Source organism: Tripterygium wilfordii, chromosome 3 (genome assembly GCF_013401445.1).
Source record: "Tripterygium wilfordii isolate XIE 37 chromosome 3, ASM1340144v1, whole genome shotgun sequence".
Lineage (NCBI taxonomy): Eukaryota > Viridiplantae > Streptophyta > Magnoliopsida > Celastrales > Celastraceae > Tripterygium > Tripterygium wilfordii.
Window position 1 is genome coordinate 10,311,335 of NC_052234.1, and position 17,906 is coordinate 10,329,240.

At 37.4% G+C, this 17,906-nt stretch overlaps 2 protein-coding genes across 2 annotated transcripts; one reads left to right on the forward strand and one right to left on the reverse strand.

Moving 5' to 3' along the window:
* Positions 1-2,400: 2,400 nt before the first annotated feature.
* Positions 2,401-11,988, forward strand: LOC119993639 (putative white-brown complex homolog protein 30). Its single transcript, XM_038840842.1, has 14 exons — positions 2,401-2,651; positions 2,737-2,813; positions 3,143-3,412; positions 3,946-4,009; positions 4,110-4,256; positions 4,431-4,465; positions 5,873-5,946; positions 6,624-7,501; positions 8,888-9,184; positions 9,545-10,048; positions 10,513-10,661; positions 10,827-11,116; positions 11,218-11,351; positions 11,741-11,988. The coding sequence occupies exons 1-14, from the start codon at positions 2,419-2,421 to the stop codon at positions 11,895-11,897; spliced, it is 3,309 nt and encodes a 1,102-aa protein (XP_038696770.1). The 5' UTR covers positions 2,401-2,418; the 3' UTR covers positions 11,898-11,988.
* Positions 11,989-12,138: 150 nt separating this feature from the next.
* LOC119993647 (pentatricopeptide repeat-containing protein At2g37230-like) lies at positions 12,139-14,713 on the reverse strand. The gene has a single exon (XM_038840851.1). The coding sequence runs from the start codon at positions 14,600-14,602 to the stop codon at positions 12,317-12,319; it is 2,286 nt and encodes a 761-aa protein (XP_038696779.1). The 5' UTR covers positions 14,603-14,713; the 3' UTR covers positions 12,139-12,316.
* Positions 14,714-17,906: the final 3,193 nt, after the last annotated feature.

The window sequence follows — 17,906 nt, forward strand, 5'->3', positions numbered from 1 at the left end:
GGTAGTCTTGAAGACTCTTAGAAATCCAACCACCAAGAAACATACAGCGCCTAGCTTTGCACAAAGTTAATGGCAATCAACATGTCCTCAGCAACTTTGGCATCCACGTCCAAAGCCACCAATTGTTTTACTAAGGCTTTCCCCTTTGATTATATATTCGTACTAGTTTTACAGTTCCCAGCACATAAAATAAGTGCACCAATAGAGATACTTAGATATCAACATATAGACAAAGCCTTACCAGCAATCCCTATTTACTAAGCTGTTTCACAGCAACCTCAAGCTTTTTGGTTGGTTCCTCAGGACACTATTGATTAAGCCCTTATAGACACAACCAAACCCACCTTGGCCTATCATAGCAGAGCGGCTGAAGTTCCTAGTTGCTGACTTCAGCTCTGAAACTGTGAAAACTCTGAGATAGCTGGGTCTTTGAGACATACTAAGAAAAGACGGGTGCCCCATGGATTCTGTGCTTGTGGCTGAGAAATTTTGGACATTTAGATCAGACCCGTTTCTACCAATTTCACCACATGCGTATGTTGAATTCTGGGACTGAACCAAGACTGACTTTGTGTTTGTGGTCTTTTGTTCATCCTTCTTTTCTCCATTGTAGAATGAGAAACACTTCATAGCTATAAAGATATTAAATGCTAACGTCCTGCAGTTCCATATGCCTAATAAAAATAAGAAAGCCACAATGTAGCGAACCTGAGTACCGTATACTTCAGGATTTTGATAGTGGACTTAAAATTATCAGAGTTACTATGATTGCTTAGCATTTGAATACCTTCTCAATGTAGGGTTAGTCCTACAAAATTCTCTAAAACAAAGTAACGTAGAATCTTGTCATACACATTTTCCCTTTAATTCTAAGAATACATAGCAGAACCTGTGCAAATTTATACTGTGAAAGCAACTCTTTAGGTTAGCCATTTAAAGATTGGATGAGCTGAAATTCGCTTCCGATGACTTGATTAATCTGCTCAACGGTTTCGTACTTGGCTAACCAAAAAGGTGAACTCACAATCCACAGAAAGAAAGAGAAATTCCCCGTTCATATTGTCCAAATAATCATCGAGAAATGGTAATGAAAGTGAAAATCAAGTCTCGCGAAACTCACCTTCAATGAACCCAGTCGGATTTGCGAAGAAAATCTTTTAATCTTCCGGCTTCAACAGATTCCCCAACTCCGAGGAGAGGAATTTGAAGAGAAACCCACAAGTCTATTGCCCTCAAAACACCCCCAAATTACAGAGAGACTTCCAGTTCCAGGATTTCAAAGCACTGCAACTTGAACCTGGAACTCTGGAAGTCGGCTTTACCAGCCAAAAAATATTAAGTTAAACGAAAAAACACGCACAAACTCTCGTGTTATAGAAGTAAAATCATAAATACTAACAAGTCAACGCCTGGGCTGGTGTGAAGAGAACTTCCAAAGAAGAATTGCCCCATGAAGTCATGAAAGTCAAGGGGAATCGCAGGGAAGATTTTTGGATCCATTATCAGAGTTTATCTTCATTACTCGTATGGATCAAGTTAACTCTCCACCTAGAGAATATTAAAGCAGTATCCTTTATTAATTAACATTATTATATCCCATAAGCCTACAAAACGCACGGTTTTGGGGATCAAAGAAATTGGAGCGATATGGGTTTTCGTTAGGGTTTGATTTTGCTCGACCTTGGTAATCCAGAATTAGACGAGGTCTCTCATCATGATTAAGATGGCACGGTCCGTTTGTCTAGGCAAGACCAAATTTGACAGACGGATCGTTCAAGCGGAGGGTCATCAAATTGTTTCTGTGACTTGTTTAATTGCTCACAAGCCGTTCGATAAAATTCCTGAACCATCCATATACCAGGGGAAACACCCACATTGGACATTCTGTTATTTGACATGGCATGCACACATAGTGATGAAGTGATTTGTCTTTCCTCCTTCAATGTAGCCACACATTGCTCTCCTCCATTTCTTAGCAAAGGACCTCCTTTCAGAGCCACCAAATTCACTAGTTTTTGCTTTGACCGAATTTCTTCTCTCTTTCTTCAATCTCTCCGCCTATACTCGCCACCGTCGTTCTCCTTTGACCTCTTTTGTTATGCAACCAAACACTTCCTTCACTTTCAAACACCTATTACTCAATTCCTTGTTAATGAATGTTTTTCTTACATGCTCAATCAGACATCACTCTGTTAGTTATACGTTATTGAAGTATGGAAAGGATCATTGTTTGTAAGAATGTATTGTGATCATATTTACATGCGCAATTGGCAATGATGCCATGTTTAATCACTGTTGGCATTGCAATTATGCATATACCCGTCATAAGTTTTTAAGAGATTTGTTGAGGGTAGCTATTTTAGGTTTCCTGGATGATGTTCCGTGAGTTTGTCATTGGAAGAGGTTCAGGTTTTCGAAATGACTAGGGAGAGAATTAAATTTTGTTGGGAACTACACATTTTCCTGCTATCAGTAATTTTTTTAAGTCTGTTGCCACATGCACAGTGCGTGGATGGGGATGATTACAGTCAAACAGGTAACGCGGCGTTGCTGCCTGCCGTCACAGAGCTCATCTATAGCCGGCTTTCAAACCTCACAACAACATTAAACGATGATATCGTTCATAAATTGGGTTTCTGCATAAAGAATTTGTGAGCATTTTCAAGTTTATGTACCAACTAATTTAGGTTTCATATATATATATATATTAGGATCTAACTGGATCTTGTTGTTCAGAAATGCCGATTGGAATGGGGCATTCGATTTTTCTGGAAATTTGGATTTTTTGACCAACTGTATCAGAAAAACGAAAGGTACGAGCTTTTAGCCAATCCATAGTTAAAATTCATTTTAGTTAAAGCGATACCCATGGAAACCAGAGAGTTCTTGCTCTCACAAACTGTTTGATTCATATTTTCTTTATCCTAAAAGAGAAAGGTGAACAACAATAAATCATTTTTTAGCTTTTGGGCCATCGAAGAGATAGGAATGACTTGAGAAATGGAGCATGAGGGTACGGGGAATACTTTTAGGCTGAGTAATTTTATGGCATTCACAACTTTTTCAGTTTCATGTTCTAGTGAATCTCTTTGTATATTGTTAATGTATGTAACATCTCTTGAGGATGTTTGTTTATTAACAGGAGATGTCACGCAACGACTATGTACAGCAGCCGAAATCAGATTCTATTTCAATAGCTTATTTGACAAAGGGACAAAAGAAACCAATTACATGAAACCGAACAGGAACTGCAATTTGACTTCGTGGGTTTCTGGATGTGAACCTGGATGGGGATGTAGTGCTAACCAAAATGTTGAACTCAGGAATTCACAGGACGTTCCTCTTCGGACTCGTGACTGTCAACCTTGCTGTGAGGGCTTCTTCTGCCCTCAGGGTCTTACTTGCATGATACGTATGTAAACAATTCTTATTGTTGGGATTTCATTGTACTTCTTTAATATCCTCTTAAGCAGTTTCTGGTTCCCTTTCTCTTACTTGAGCTGACTGAACTGTTTTCTCTTTGTTTCTCCTTGAGTTACTTTGCTGCATTACATTGGTTACTTATTGATTATTTGATTATGCTGCAAATTAAGCTCCATTTCTCTAACAATGTTACTAGTACAATTAACATACTTCTGATCTTAATTTTGTTGAAACTATAGTTATACTTTCATAAATGAATGTGTATTAGTGTGACAGAAAACATGTGTGTACAGTATGTTTGCTTTTGTATAGAGATAGTGGGCACCTTGAATTCATGATACTCTTTCATCGTCCTCCACTTTTTATATCCATAGTCATAGTTCTATCTGAATACACTTCTGAGAATGTGGATTACTGTTTGAACCTTTTATTTTCTGAAGATGATGTAATAGAACCTGTTTATGAAGTGATACGACATCTAACACATTCATTTTTTTTTTGTTATTATTCTTGTGAATGAAGCTTGCCCATTAGGCGCTTATTGTCCACTAGCAAAACTTAATCGAACAACTGGAATGTGTGACCCGTAAGTTCATGTCTTAGTTTTAATTCATTTTTTATTTATGTACCAAGTTTCTTGTTGCATATACAGCACACTATTACTTAATGATAGAGAATGCTTGCAGATACAGTTACCAAATACCTCCTGGACAACCAAATCATACTTGTGGCAGTGCAGATATCTGGGCTGATGTTGATAGTAGTGGTGACATCTTTTGTTCTCCTGGATCTTACTGCCCAACTACCACAGACAAGGTTCCATGTAGTAGTGGGTATTGATTTTTATCCCAAAAGTCACAGAACTTTAATTGCTTACAACGCCATATTTTGCAATATATTCAAGAACTCAAAATCTAAGTTAATAGGAACCTAATTGATCTACTCTTGTAACTATTTGACACTTAACAATGTGTGTGCTAATTTTAAATTCTTAATGATATTTCCAGGCACTACTGCAGGATGGGCTCTACTTCTCAAAAATGTAAGTTCTTAGCTATCTTTATAAGTTTATGCATGTTGATCTGACACACTAGCCAATTTAGACTTATTAGAAAATCTTGGAAGGAATGATTTCGAAGAAAGGGAAATGAATCAATGATCCTTCATTTAAGCCAATTGGCTGTTGGCACTTGGCAAGAATGTCTGCTTTTCCTGATGAATGTGATTTATAATAATATTACAAAATAAAAAATGAGCCCAGTGATGATAAGTTAATGACTGCATAACTAAAGTCAACTGAACAACGCTCAAATTTCCTTTGTTTAAGCTCAGCAACAAAGACAGTAAAAAAAATGCCATGTTCCCTTTGCGAACACCAGCAAAAGCTACAGGCAACTGACAAATCGATCAAACAACAATAAGACTTAAATTCCAAATACTATAAAGCTTGTTCCCCAATGTAAGCAAATATTTTTGTTCTCTCCCATGTTGAAAATTTCCACTTCACCTATTACAATTTTCCCAGCAGAGCAATCTTGTGTTCAGCAGCCAAAACTTCATCTCAGTTACAATTTATTGCAGGAGAAAGCTCCAATATTCGGAGCTGATCCATGTAGCCTATTATTTCTTTTTTCTTTAAAGTCCCTTGGAATGAAAATATCATTCAAGAAATAATGCAAAATAACTCTTCTGCAATAAAGCCAGATGAATTCTGTTGTTGCATTTCAGATTAGCAAAACTAGGAGTATAAGTGTTTCCTTGTTCCTCAGCATTTGTGCATGAAAAATGCGTGCCTCCTGCGTGCTCCCGTTTAGTCTGCCTTCCCCTGGTACCTGGCCTATCTTTCTGCTAGCCATGCAGAAAAAACAATGGCTTTTGGAAACCACAGAGTTTTATGCCAGTGATTGTGGTAACCTATCACGTATTGCTAAGTGAGGTTCCATTTCTAGATGGAATCTGCTTTACTAAATTAGCTTTATCAGCAGATAGTTTTGTATGAACCAAAGTACTTTGGAGTCTTCTGATCTAGCAGCAGGCCCATTCCATTAGATTTTATCCAGTTGAGAATGGTGTATATTTCTGTACCCATAGTCTAACAACAGAGGAACTTATGGATGTCTGCAGTTAAACCACAAGTGAGTTTCCTTTCCATAATGTGGAAAGGGCATTTCTCTGGTTTGAACTATGAAACTGCTTCTTTGCAATGAAGCAACTTATTCACTACGCAAACGTTCACCCTCACAACAGATGACACATAGGTTCTATAGGAATAAAAAATTTAGGTGCCGCACATATTCGGCCAATAAAGTGATGTGATCTTTCCAAGTATTTATCTATATCTCAGTTTTCTGATTGATTTCGAGTATGTCTCCCCCAGAAAAGTAGCTTATTACTTGCAGGCTGTTGTCAACAATAGATGATAATACATATTTTATTGACCATTTTGCAGTGTGCTTCAAGCTGGCTACCTGTAACCCCAATACTGTAAATCAGAATATTCATGCTTATGGGGTCATCCTTATTGTAAGTGCTAGCCTACTCAGTCATAGCTAAAAACGTTTATTGTTTTCTAGTTGCTTCTTGAAAAATTTGCAAGATGGGTAATTTTTCTCAGTTGTTGAAAATAAAAATTTGCAAGATGGCTAATTTTTCTCAATTGTGTATTTTCAACTTATATGATAGTCTTTTAGAAATTTTATCGAACTTTGTGTGTTTTTGAAGGCCCAAAACACTTATGAGGGTCTTTGGTTTCAGTTTATTCTGTGTTAATGAAAAAAGGAAGGCTAAAAAAGACGTAGGTGGAAGTAATAAGGAAGGATGTGTGCCAAGTATTAGTGGAGAGTGAATCTTTCTATAAGAATAGGCGCCAAAATAGAATTCAAATGGTAGATTCACGTAGCTTTGATTAAGAATTCATCCAGACGACCCAAATATTCGGTATTAAGACTCTTTACTTATCTAATATGTTCTCTAAATTTTAAGTGACAAAATTTATTTAAGTAATCTTTATTTCCCTAGGAATGGATCTTTATTTCCCTAGAAAAAAATGGATAGTATGGCTGCTCTAATGGAATACCCAAGCTCTTATTCAGCATTTTATTTGTTTGCTTGTGCAAAGGCCATCAATTTTTTTGCGTGCTGGCAGAATTTCTTCAATTTTCACTCCAGCCAACTGAATTCAACATGGCTCGCTTTTGTAGGCTGCACTGAGTACTCTGTTGATCATCATTTACAACTGTTCTGACCAAGTCCTCTCCACCCGGGAAAGAAGACAAGCTAAGCGCAGGGAAGCTGCAGCAAGACAGGCACGAGAAACCGCACAAGCACGGGAACGGTGGAAATCAGCAAAAAATGTTGCCAAGAAAGGTGCAGTTGGGTTGCAACAACAAATGTCCCGGACATTTTCTCGCAAAAAATCCACAAGGCAATCTATGTTACCACCCATGCCCTCAGGTTCTTCTGGCACATCTGAGCCATCCTCTGCTACTGCAAAAGCAAAGAAAAAAGAACCAAGCAGCCTCACAAAAATGATTCATTCCCTTGAGGATGATCCCAACAGTCATGAGGGCTTTAATTTGGAGATTGGAGATAAAAACATCAAAAAACAACAAATGCCAAAGGGTAAACAATTACATACTCACAGCCAAATCTTTAAGTACGCATATGGTCAACTTGAGAAGGAGAAAGCTCAGGAGAACAAAAACTTGACCTTTTCTGGAGTGATTTCTATGGCTACAGATGTTGATATTAAGACCAGGCCTGTCATTGAGGTTTCGTTTAAGGATCTAACCCTAACCTTGAAAGGGAAAAAGAAGCATCTCCTGAGGTGTGTCACTGGAAAAATCATGCCTGGTCGAGTTTCGGCTGTTATGGGTCCATCAGGAGCTGGCAAAACAACATTTCTTTCTGCTTTGGCAGGAAAAGCAACAGGATGCACTATGCAGGGACTAATTCTCATAAATGGGAAATCTGAATCAATCCTCTCATATAAAAAGATAATTGGTTTTGTACCACAGGATGATATTGTACATGGAAACTTGACTGTGGAGGAGAATCTTCGATTCAGTGCAAGATGCAGGTGAGTTAGGTTTAAATTATTTTGTCTGCCATTTGCTTCCATTCTTACTAATTTCATTGTCTGAAACATATCATGCTGCACGTTTTCTTGTATATGAGAAATATCGGTTACCTACGTCATGTCATTTAGTATCTGTCCTGATTATGGACTGGACACTTGCTTTTATACTTGTGCTGCTTTCAACTGGAACCACTTGGTTTGGCTTCAAGGAATTGACTTCACTTAAGTTCTTCCCAAAGGAAAGAAGTTATCTTATCTATTCGACAGATGGGTACAATAAACAAGTAACAGAAAGAAAGAAAAAAGTAGTCCACTATAGACAGAAGCCACTGTTCCAGCATCCCAGGGACTCATTCTCACCAAAACAAGGGTTGGGTTTTACCAACTTTAAAATATTCAATCTGGGGAAGTCAAGAGACATGAGTGCCAACTCCACACTGCAATCTTTCTAAAGCCCTAGTGAGCAAGAGAATCTTCATACTAGTATGGAAGCTAGATGGCAAAATATCAAGTTCTGAAGAATGATGCAGGCCTCATTCCAAATCTTTTAGGTTGTGGTTTAAACATGTCAGTAGGCTTTTGCTTTTTCCTATCTGCCCTACTACTCATAAATACTTTCCTGTACCTTAATGCATTGCATTACTTCTCCTCCTCATCCTGGGATAACTTTGGTCTATTTGAAAACCTAGGTTGTTGCCTCCTTCCCTTTGTAAGGATGCCAACAGGCCTAGTAGTCGTAAATATTGCAGTTATCATAACCCAGTTGTATGTGAGTGATGGGAGACAAGTAGAATATTGTGAGCTCCAAACTATGCTAACAAGTTTCAACATTGGAGCCTTTGTCTCTTGTACCTCAAGTGAATGTGAGATGGGATATGTCAATAAAATCGATGCAGTTCTGGCAATTATGGCTAAAGATATTGACATTTAGATCTTCTTACACTTCAACAAGTGGTTCTTGGGAGTAATCATCTGTAATCTCATGGTTTGTGTAAATTTGTTTTTATAAATCTAACCACTGGGCCTTAGTATAATATATCCACAAACAGGCACTCTCTGTCCTACCAACACTTCCACAACTGTGACTGCTTAAAATTCAGGTTGCCCATTTTTAAAGGAATTGATCATTCTAAAACATATCCCAGCATTTCTCTTTTCAGTGGCATCAACCTGTTGTGGAAGGAGGCATAAATGCTGGCTCTTTTCTTTCTTATTGAAACTCTGCCTTGTGAGAAGTTTCTTTAAAAGTATTGCTTAAAGCCTATCAATTCTCATTTTCTTCAGTTGATTCATTTTAAACTACATCTTTTCCAATTTTCTTAATTTCTGACATTTTTTTTCCCTTTTCCATTGCGTTTTATATTGTTGGATTCCACCATTCTGAAGACTATCTGCTGACTTGCCTAAAGCGGACAAGGTTCTGGTAGTTGAAAGGGTTATTGAGTCTTTGGGGCTACAGGCAATCAGGGATTCTTTGGTTGGAACAGTGGAGAAGCGAGGAATCTCTGGAGGCCAGAGGAAACGTGTAAATGTTGGGCTAGAAATGGTCATGGAACCTTCACTACTGATTTTAGACGAGCCGACAACTGGTTTAGACAGTGCATCTTCACAGTTACTTCTTAAAGCACTTCGACGTGAAGCTCTTGAAGGGGTAAATGTGTGCATGGTTCTCCACCAGCCTAGGTAATCTGTCTTTCTCTTGTCATATCAAATTTAAATATTCGATATTTCTTTAAATGGTTTGACATTCTCAATAAAATAGACCAAGCCCGGTAATTAGTTTAGTTCAAACAAGGAGTGGAACAAGTAAGTCATGATAAAATTATTTAATGTAGCTGGCAATAACCTGTTTAAGGTTTTACCTTATCATCATATCTCCTCATTAGAGAGGCTATGTAGTATGTATATAGTGAAGTCAATATTGTTAAGAAAAAACAGCATAATCAATTCAACACTGCCCGTAAACTGGTATCCAGTTACCTGTTTGGCTATATAAATGCATGCCTTACCTTGTCTAATGTAGTGTTTGTTCTTCCAATCCAGCTTTGCCTTGTTCAAGATGTTTGACGACTTGATACTTCTAGCCAAAGGAGGTTTTACCGTGTATCATGGATCTGTAAAGAAAGTTGAAGAATACTTTAATGGCCTGGGAATCACTGTGCCTGACCGAGTTACTCCTCCAGATCACTTTATTGACATTCTTGAGGGCATAGAAAAACCAGCAAACATGACCCGTGAACAGCTTCCCCTCAGATGGATGCTACACAATGGTTACCCAATCCCCCCTGATATGCTGAAAGACGCGGATGCCCTTGCTACATCCTCAACGAGCACAGGCGGAAATCTTGTAAGAGATTCTAGTATTGGAGGTACAGAACAATCTATTGGAGGTACAGAACAATCTTTTGCTGGAGATTTATGGGAGGATGTAAAGAGTAGTGTTGAGGTGAAGGGAGATTATATAAAGCACAACTTCGTAAAGTCGAAGGACTTATCTGACCGAAGAACTCCTGGATTAGGCCGTCAATACAGATATTTTATTGGAAGGTATAAAGGCGTTGATAACTGCTATATGTATCAAAGAACTCTGTTCTCTCAAGACATCATTGGAAGCAAAGAGCTACCATTTCCTAAATGTTTTGGACTTTTGGGGAAGCCTAATCACTGAGCTAGTGTCTCTGGAAAAATCATGAATTCCAAAAATTTGTTCTTTTTTCTTATGCAATCGTTTTCCCGACATGTGTTGTTGGTCAATCCTATTGATCATTTTGGACAATTTATCGCAAGGGGCATTGGTTACTGATGACCAGCTTTATAGCACAGGTTTAAGATAGTTGTTACACTAATCTTAGCATGACAGCCTATTTATCAGTTAAACTACATAAAAGGCTGATTAAAAATGTTTCTTTGAATTTTGAACAGAAGAATTGGATGTTCCTTTGTAGATTCCGCTATTCCAGAAATTCTTATTTCGTTTTCCAATGTTTACTATCCGAGTCTTTCTTTTTCAGGGTTGGTAAGCAGCGACTAAGAGAAGCCAGAATGCAAGTAGTTGATTATCTTATTTTGTTGCTTGCTGGCGCTTGCTTAGGGACTCTTGCCAAAGTGAACGATGGATCATTTGGTTCGCTTGGCTATACTTACACCGTGATTGCAGTTTGTAAGTTGAAAATAACTAACCTGGAAGCTAAGAGATGTTTGTGTTGAATTTAACTTTCTGTTGCCCATGTCAATAAGATCAGAAGATACAGTTTTCGTACTCTTCAAATTATGGTTCTTCTATGTTGCTCATTAAAGTTACATAATCTCATTCACTGTTTTACAGCATTACTGTGCAAGATCGCGGCTTTAAGAACATTTTCCTTGGACAAATTACATTACTGGAGAGAGAGTGCAGCTGGGATCAGCAGTCTGGCTTATTTCCTGTCCAAAGATACAGTTGACCTTTTCAATACAGTCATCAAGCCACTAGTCTATTTATCCATGTTCTATTTCTTCAACAATCCTAGATCTTCTTTCCAAGACAATTATCTTGTTTTGGTTGGCCTGGTATACTGCGTGACCGGCATAGCGTATGTATTGGCCATCTACTTTGCACCTAGTCCTGCCCAACTGGTACGTATTAGAAAATTTTATTTAACAATGCATTGCAATCAATATATATATTTTTCTCAGCTTCTTTAGCCAACCTAACTCTTCTTTCGTTATTCATTCAGTGGTCAGTGCTTCTTCCTGTTGTTTTGACTCTCATTGCAAACCAGGACAAAGAAAGTAAAATTATGAAGTATTTTGGAAAGTTCTGCTACCCAAAGTGGGCTTTGGAAGCTTTCATCATTGCAAATGCTGAAAGGTTTGACATTTTTGTTCACACACAATATACGTCTATTTGAGTACCTCTTATGTGCATTTGTCGCTTCTTCTATCCTAAAACAAGATACTGCTACTGGGCCATTTTGCTCTGAATTCATTGGGATCTATATCACTTTCAAGTTCATGAAATTATCTGACTTGGGATTTATATGCGTAAAATATATTTTGAATATTCTTGCTTATATATATATTCTTATTCATTTTTAGAAGCATTGATAAACTCTTGATAGAACTGGCAGGAACAAATTCCAGTGTCCATGACCATGCATCCAACACATCATAGCTACTGAAACTGTTGAGGCTTTCCGATTAGCTTCGTTAAGACAGCCCAAAAATGTTGTATAAACTGTTTTCAGTTTCATTTCTCAGGTACTCTGGAGTATGGCTGATAACCCGCTGTGGCTCATTAATGTCAAATGGATATGATCTTGATGATTGGTTTCCTAGTGTGCTATTCCTTATTATCACAGGCCTAATCAGTCGTATCGTAGCTTTCATGTGCTTGGTGAGCTCCCAAAAGAAGTGAACTGGAGAATTGAATTCTATTGTTGCTCTCTTTCTGATGTACAAATTAGAAATTTTTAGTTTTGATACATTTGTCCCATAGTAAGTCAGCATGTAGTCAGTCACACAGCTATTGAAAGTAATAAGAAGCTTGTTTTGGCAATGGAAACTCATGAGTCATGACTATTGAAAAACATCATCAAGATATTCTGTTCATTCCATCTAATGAAATTATCTAGCTCTTTAACTCATAAAAAATCATATGAAAAAGCAACAAGATTTTAAAGAAATTACCCCCGGGATTCGAAGGACAGGAACAGGACAGACTACATTCAGTTTCTCAGAACTTATTGTGCTTTGAGTGTAACTCCTATAATGATTCTCAAAATGAAATCAAGGCATAAAATCTGATTCCAAACTAGATATTAAAGGGAAAACACATCAGCTCGCAACAGAAGCTTCTTTCTTCCCCCTCTTGCTCTCACGGGCCTTCCCCTCTCCTCTGATCATTCTAGAGAGAATATCTGCCTGCTTTGTGTTTCCCTCTTGATTAAGGGTTTTAATCAAATCGTCACAGCTACTCCAATCAGTAACCCCTCCTTTCTCCATAATTTTACACAAGATTGAATATGCATTTAGTGTCTTTCCCGCTGCTAAGAGAGCATCCAACACCATATCGTAGCTTGCAAAATCTATGTTACAGTGTCTCTCCAATGCAAAATCTAACAACTTGAGAGCCGCAATTGTCTTTCCTTTCTCGCAGAGAACAGATAGAATACTATCGAAGTTAGGACTATTACTCATTTGCATCAATAGGTCAATTCTTCCCAGGGCTTCCTCCACATGACCCCTCGTAAGAAGAACTTCCAAGATTTTGTCAACCAAATCCAGGTTCTCTATAACCCCCTTCTCCAGCATAGTCTTCATCACCCGACTAGCAGTTTGAACTCTCCCATCGTCAAGCAAACTCTCCATGACTGCCCTGAAAAGTGAAGGAGATGGAATATGGCCATCTTCAGACATACTATCGAGGGCTGTTTTAGCATCAGCTGGCTCACCTCTACGCAAGTAGCTTTCAATGAGCAATCTGTAAGCTTCTGCATCTCGGGGGACTCCTCTCCTGAGCATGATTTTTAAAATTTCAAAAGCAGAATCAGAAGAACCTTCCTTGGCATGTCCACGGATCAAATTATTTAAGGCCTCTTGATCTTGAACACCCATTTTCATCAATTGCCGCAAAAAGATTTCTGCTTTTGCTGTCTGTCCATGTCTGCAGAGGTACTCAATCATTGGGTTATAAGCAGTGGACTCTATTTCCAATGTACTTTGTGGCCTCAAGATGATTTCCTTCTCAATCAGTTTATCCAACAGCTTAACTGCTTGATCATACTCCTTAGCCCTGCAAAAGTTCTCTATTAAAATGCCATAATGTCCAGCTTCTGTTGGAATGCTCAGCCTAATCATCGCCTTGAGCACATCCATAGCTGCATTCAAGTCCCCTGCTTCGCACTGGCAAGACAACAGCTTCATGAAGATCGAATTGTCCTTCGGAGCAATGAATCTTTCGACCATCTCCTTCAAAATGCTTTGTGCTTCAGCCATTTTCCCAGCATCGCACAACCCTGGCAACAGAGTAGAAAATGTGACAGCATTGGGCTTAATATCAAAAGACCTCATCTCCTCCAACAACCTCAGTCCATCATCAATTCTCTCTGTGGCAACATACCCTTTTATCATTGTAGTATAACTTATAACCGTTGGAGCTATGTTCTTCCCCTTCATCTCTACAAACAACTTCTCTGCCTCCTCCATCTTTTTGAACCGATAGTACCCATTAATCATCGTATTATATGTGACAACATCAGGTGATATTCCTCTGCTTTTCATATCCTCATAGAACCGATTTGCTGTCTCCAACCTCAACGACAAGAAGAACCCCCAAATCAAAATATTGAAAGTGTGGCGAGTTGGTTCTATTCCTTCACTCAACATTTTATTAAAGTACCTTTTCGCCATCATATATCGACCCCGCCTGAGAATCACCTTAAATAAAGCATCATAAGACTTCAATGTTCTCTCAACACCCAATTCCTTCATCTTCTGGAAAATTTTGACAGCCTCCTGCACAATCCCAGCTTTTCCATAGCTATCAATCAAAATAACAAACATATCCTCATCCCACTCAACACCCTTTTGGGGCATATCTAACAGTATACATCGGGCATGATTGAGCTTGGATACTCGACCCAAAATCTCAATCATTTTCAAATGGGTTTCTCGGTTGTGTTGGAACAACCCTGCCCGTTCCACCCACCGGAAAAACTGGAGTGCATGCTCAGTTTTCTTGGCACCATGCAATACATTATAGACAAGTGTGTGATCAAATTCTGGCACAAGATTCCGGATAGAATTCTGTAAACGGGTCGTCCAGGCCCGATTAGCCATCATTCTACATATAATATCCTCTAGTTTTTCTGGCTCAGGACGCTTACCCCTTGGAGTTCTCCGGATTTGGGTTTGCACCGCTGGTTCAGCTTCCGCATTTGGCTTCTCCGTTTCAGATTGTGGGGTCGAAAGGACGGCCTCTGGCTCTGCATTCAGGTTAGGATCTTCAGTAGAGGTACAGAAACGGAGGGGATATACAGAGAATGGGGGAGATATCCTTGAAATGTTTGAATAAACCCTAGGCGTCCATTGAAAGTGTTTAGAAAGAGCGATATGAGCCATTGATAGGAGCTTTAGGATCTGCTCGAGTTGAAATTGAAGAAGAAGAGAGCTCACAATGAACAAGCTCAGTATTTAGGGTTTAAGCCTTAAGGCAGCGTTTGGCAAAACATCTTCCATTTGCTGTCTTTGATTTTCTTGTTCTTTTCTTTTCCTCTCAAGACTATCTGGGCCTGGCTCCGTCGATAGCTTTTTCAGGGGAAAAATAGGCTAGCCTGCCTTTTGGGCCTTCAATAGTGGGCCTTTATAGACTGACTCGCTTTCTTTGGGCTTAAAATAAGTGGTATCAGTGGGCCTTATAGGCTTGCACCACGAACTTGCTTCTTTCGGCCCAATATATCCACTTATATTGTTTTTATAGACACTGATTGTTGTACGTTTGTACCATGCTTTATTAAGCTCTCCTATCATTCTGAGCATAAACGGAAACATTCATAAACTTACATAAATATGTGACATGTATATGTGATTTCTTTAATAAAAAAAAAATTTTCAATCTGCATGCCTATCTGACTTGTCAAATAGATTATATAAGTTTATGGATGAAAAAATTATGGACGTATATTATTTTGAGAGCATAAAACACTTATAAGCGCTCCTACTACATTTAAGATGAATTTTAAACCCTCATAATATTTTCGATCAACATTAATCTCTCCTATTATTATCTTTAAATTAAATATGCTATTTTCATAAAATAAATAAAAACTCCATTTGTTTTCCTTTGACTTGTGACATGAATTTTGCGCTATGTTGTTATTTGCTGCTTAGTTATTGTCAGCACGACTCGACTTCAACTTATTAGGTATTTGTGTACGAAGATTAATGTATATATGTATTAAAACTATGTACATAATTGAGATACAGTGAACTCAAATCTTGGGACTAATCAAAACTTCCCTAATATAATCTTAAACACTACAGAACCCCAAAAATATCAATCTATTAACGAATTTAGAAAGATTAGATTGTTTTGCTGCGTATTGATTAGGATCACGTTTGGCTACGTGGGGATTTGTCCCCTGTAACGGTAACTCTTAACTGCCCAATAGAGTCATTATATATACTTGAAACTTTATTGGTAGTTATTTATTAATTAATATAAATAAAATAATTATTTATAGGAATAATAAATTGAATCATTTTTTTCCCCGTCAACGTTCAATGAATATGTTCAATTTAAATATAAAAAAAAATCTGGCTTATTTTGCTGGCATAAAATAATGTCTATTTTAACGTTAAAAAGAAACAAACAATGGTGAGGGAATTGTAGTTGGATGCATTGAATTGGCAGTGACTAGATCAACCATGTTTAGAGAGTTTTGTTTTCCTTATTTTAAGTATTATTATTATTATTATTATCAATGAATAAGCAAGTCTGAAATAATTAGTCTAGTACAGAACAGAATAATTGATTTAATGATTTTTTTAAACGATAAGTTGCGAACCACACGTAATATTAGATGATAAATCGTAGATGTTATTATGGTTGGTTGAGTTTGAGTCTCCAACTATAAAGACTCATAATCAATTAAACAACTTGCTAATACCTTAGCTAATTATCTCTTCAGACTTAGGTGTAAAGAATCTTGACCAAGGTCGGGAATTCGATTAATTTTAAGGTGGCGCGAATATTGCCAAGTGATTTGCATTAGAACTCGACTCAATTAACTAATCGGGTTGGTTTGGACGCGTGCCTCATTTTCCATTTTTATGCAAAGATTGTATGGTGACTAAGGGCATGATTATTACCTACTCAAGAAACTAATTAAATTGTGTAACATCAATGGCTCTTAAAGGGAGAGTGTGAAAATGAGACGACTCTATGAAAGTATACTCAAAATTGGTACAAAAGAAAATTCAGGACCATCACTTCCCATCAACCGACAACAAAGAAAGACAAGAGACTGACCCAAAAATAACACAATAATGCTCACTTTTTTATCCTCTTTGTGATCTAGCTTTCTATTCGAGGGAGGTAGGTGTAAAGATAAAACAATAATATTCGTCTACAATTTTTTTGTAGTGGGCAAAATCAGTGACAAGTAAGATGTAAGCAGTCCTCCACTCGTATAATATATTAAGAGGTTGTTTCCAGGATTTACACTTCTACAACTTAATCACTAAATCACATTGGTGTGAAGGTAAAAAAAAATCATCTTTTTTACCGCAGGTTTTATTTCAAACCTAAAACCAGAAGCACGTGAGTTTCTCAATCGTCGTTATGGAGGTCGAAGAATTTCCAATACCCCAATCTTTTTTTTTTTCTTCTCTATTTTTTACAACCTACCACTCCTTTGCTTCTTTCAATCTAAAAGAAAGGGCAGTAAAATATTTTCACTTCTTGTTATTGGTTTCCATTACATTATTATTGGGAAAATTTGTTTAAGAACCTTTATTGTTAACCTAAAACAGTAACTATGGCTCGAGTCCACATTAAGGTGCACATGTGCAATGTTGGTAATCAACGGTGGGAAGTGTATCCTACACTTTACAAAATTCACTGGATCCCGGATGTGAGAACTGTGGTATATCTATATATGGTTACTTAAGCAAGTTAAGCCCGGCTCATTGGGTCATTGGTTGCTTTTCTGGATGGATGATTATGAAAGCCGCAGATGGATCATGTGCTGATCCTATTAAGTCAAATGATAATGCATCAGCTGATTTGTCTTTTCACTTCCAATTTTTGGGGTTGGGTTGATTAAAAGTCAATTTCTGATTATGATGTACATCTTGGGGTTATCTTATCTTAATTATTTCTTTACTAATTTTTCTTCCACAGTCAATTTTTGCACAGTATGAAAGATCACTAATGATTTCTTTTTTCAGCGCACAAATAATAGACATTACTAGTTTCTAGTATGTCCGTCGCACTTAGATGACACCATTCTTTTCAAGTATTTAGGGAAGATTCCATAGTCTGTAGCGAGATCGGAATGAGTCAAATTTAGAGTCCGTTTGGTTTGTTTATGCGTTTTCATTTTATGTTCTTATTTTTCAGGAAACACCTTTTTTCGTTTAATGTTTTCAAGTAATTTTCATATTTTTCTTGTTTTCTAAAATAGACAACTAAACGTATTTTCAGAATTATTTTATGTTTTCCGAAAAATAAAAACCGAAAATACATAAAAGACAAACATACCAAATAATCTAATAATAAATTTTTTTTTTGCTTTATTAATGCCATTTACTTGAAATCCTTATCCTGGCACATTAGTCACGACATTATTGATTGGTAATGTACTAAATAAAAAGTACAATAAACATGGAATATATATAATTGATAATTCAAAAAAATAAAAAA

Excerpts from the sequence above, each read along its gene's own strand:
- LOC119993639 (XM_038840842.1), top strand. The coding sequence starts at position 2,419 with ATGACTAGGGAGAGAATTAAATTTTGTTGGGAACTACACATTTTCCTG. Across the intron at positions 2,814-3,142 it reads CTGTATCAGAAAAACGAAAG|GAGATGTCACGCAACGACTA; the intron begins GTACGAGCTTTT and ends GTTTATTAACAG. Across the intron at positions 11,352-11,740 it reads ATCATTGCAAATGCTGAAAG|GTACTCTGGAGTATGGCTGA; the intron begins GTTTGACATTTT and ends TTCATTTCTCAG.
- LOC119993647 (XM_038840851.1), bottom strand. The coding sequence starts at position 14,602 with ATGGCTCATATCGCTCTTTCTAAACACTTTCAATGGACGCCTAGGGTT.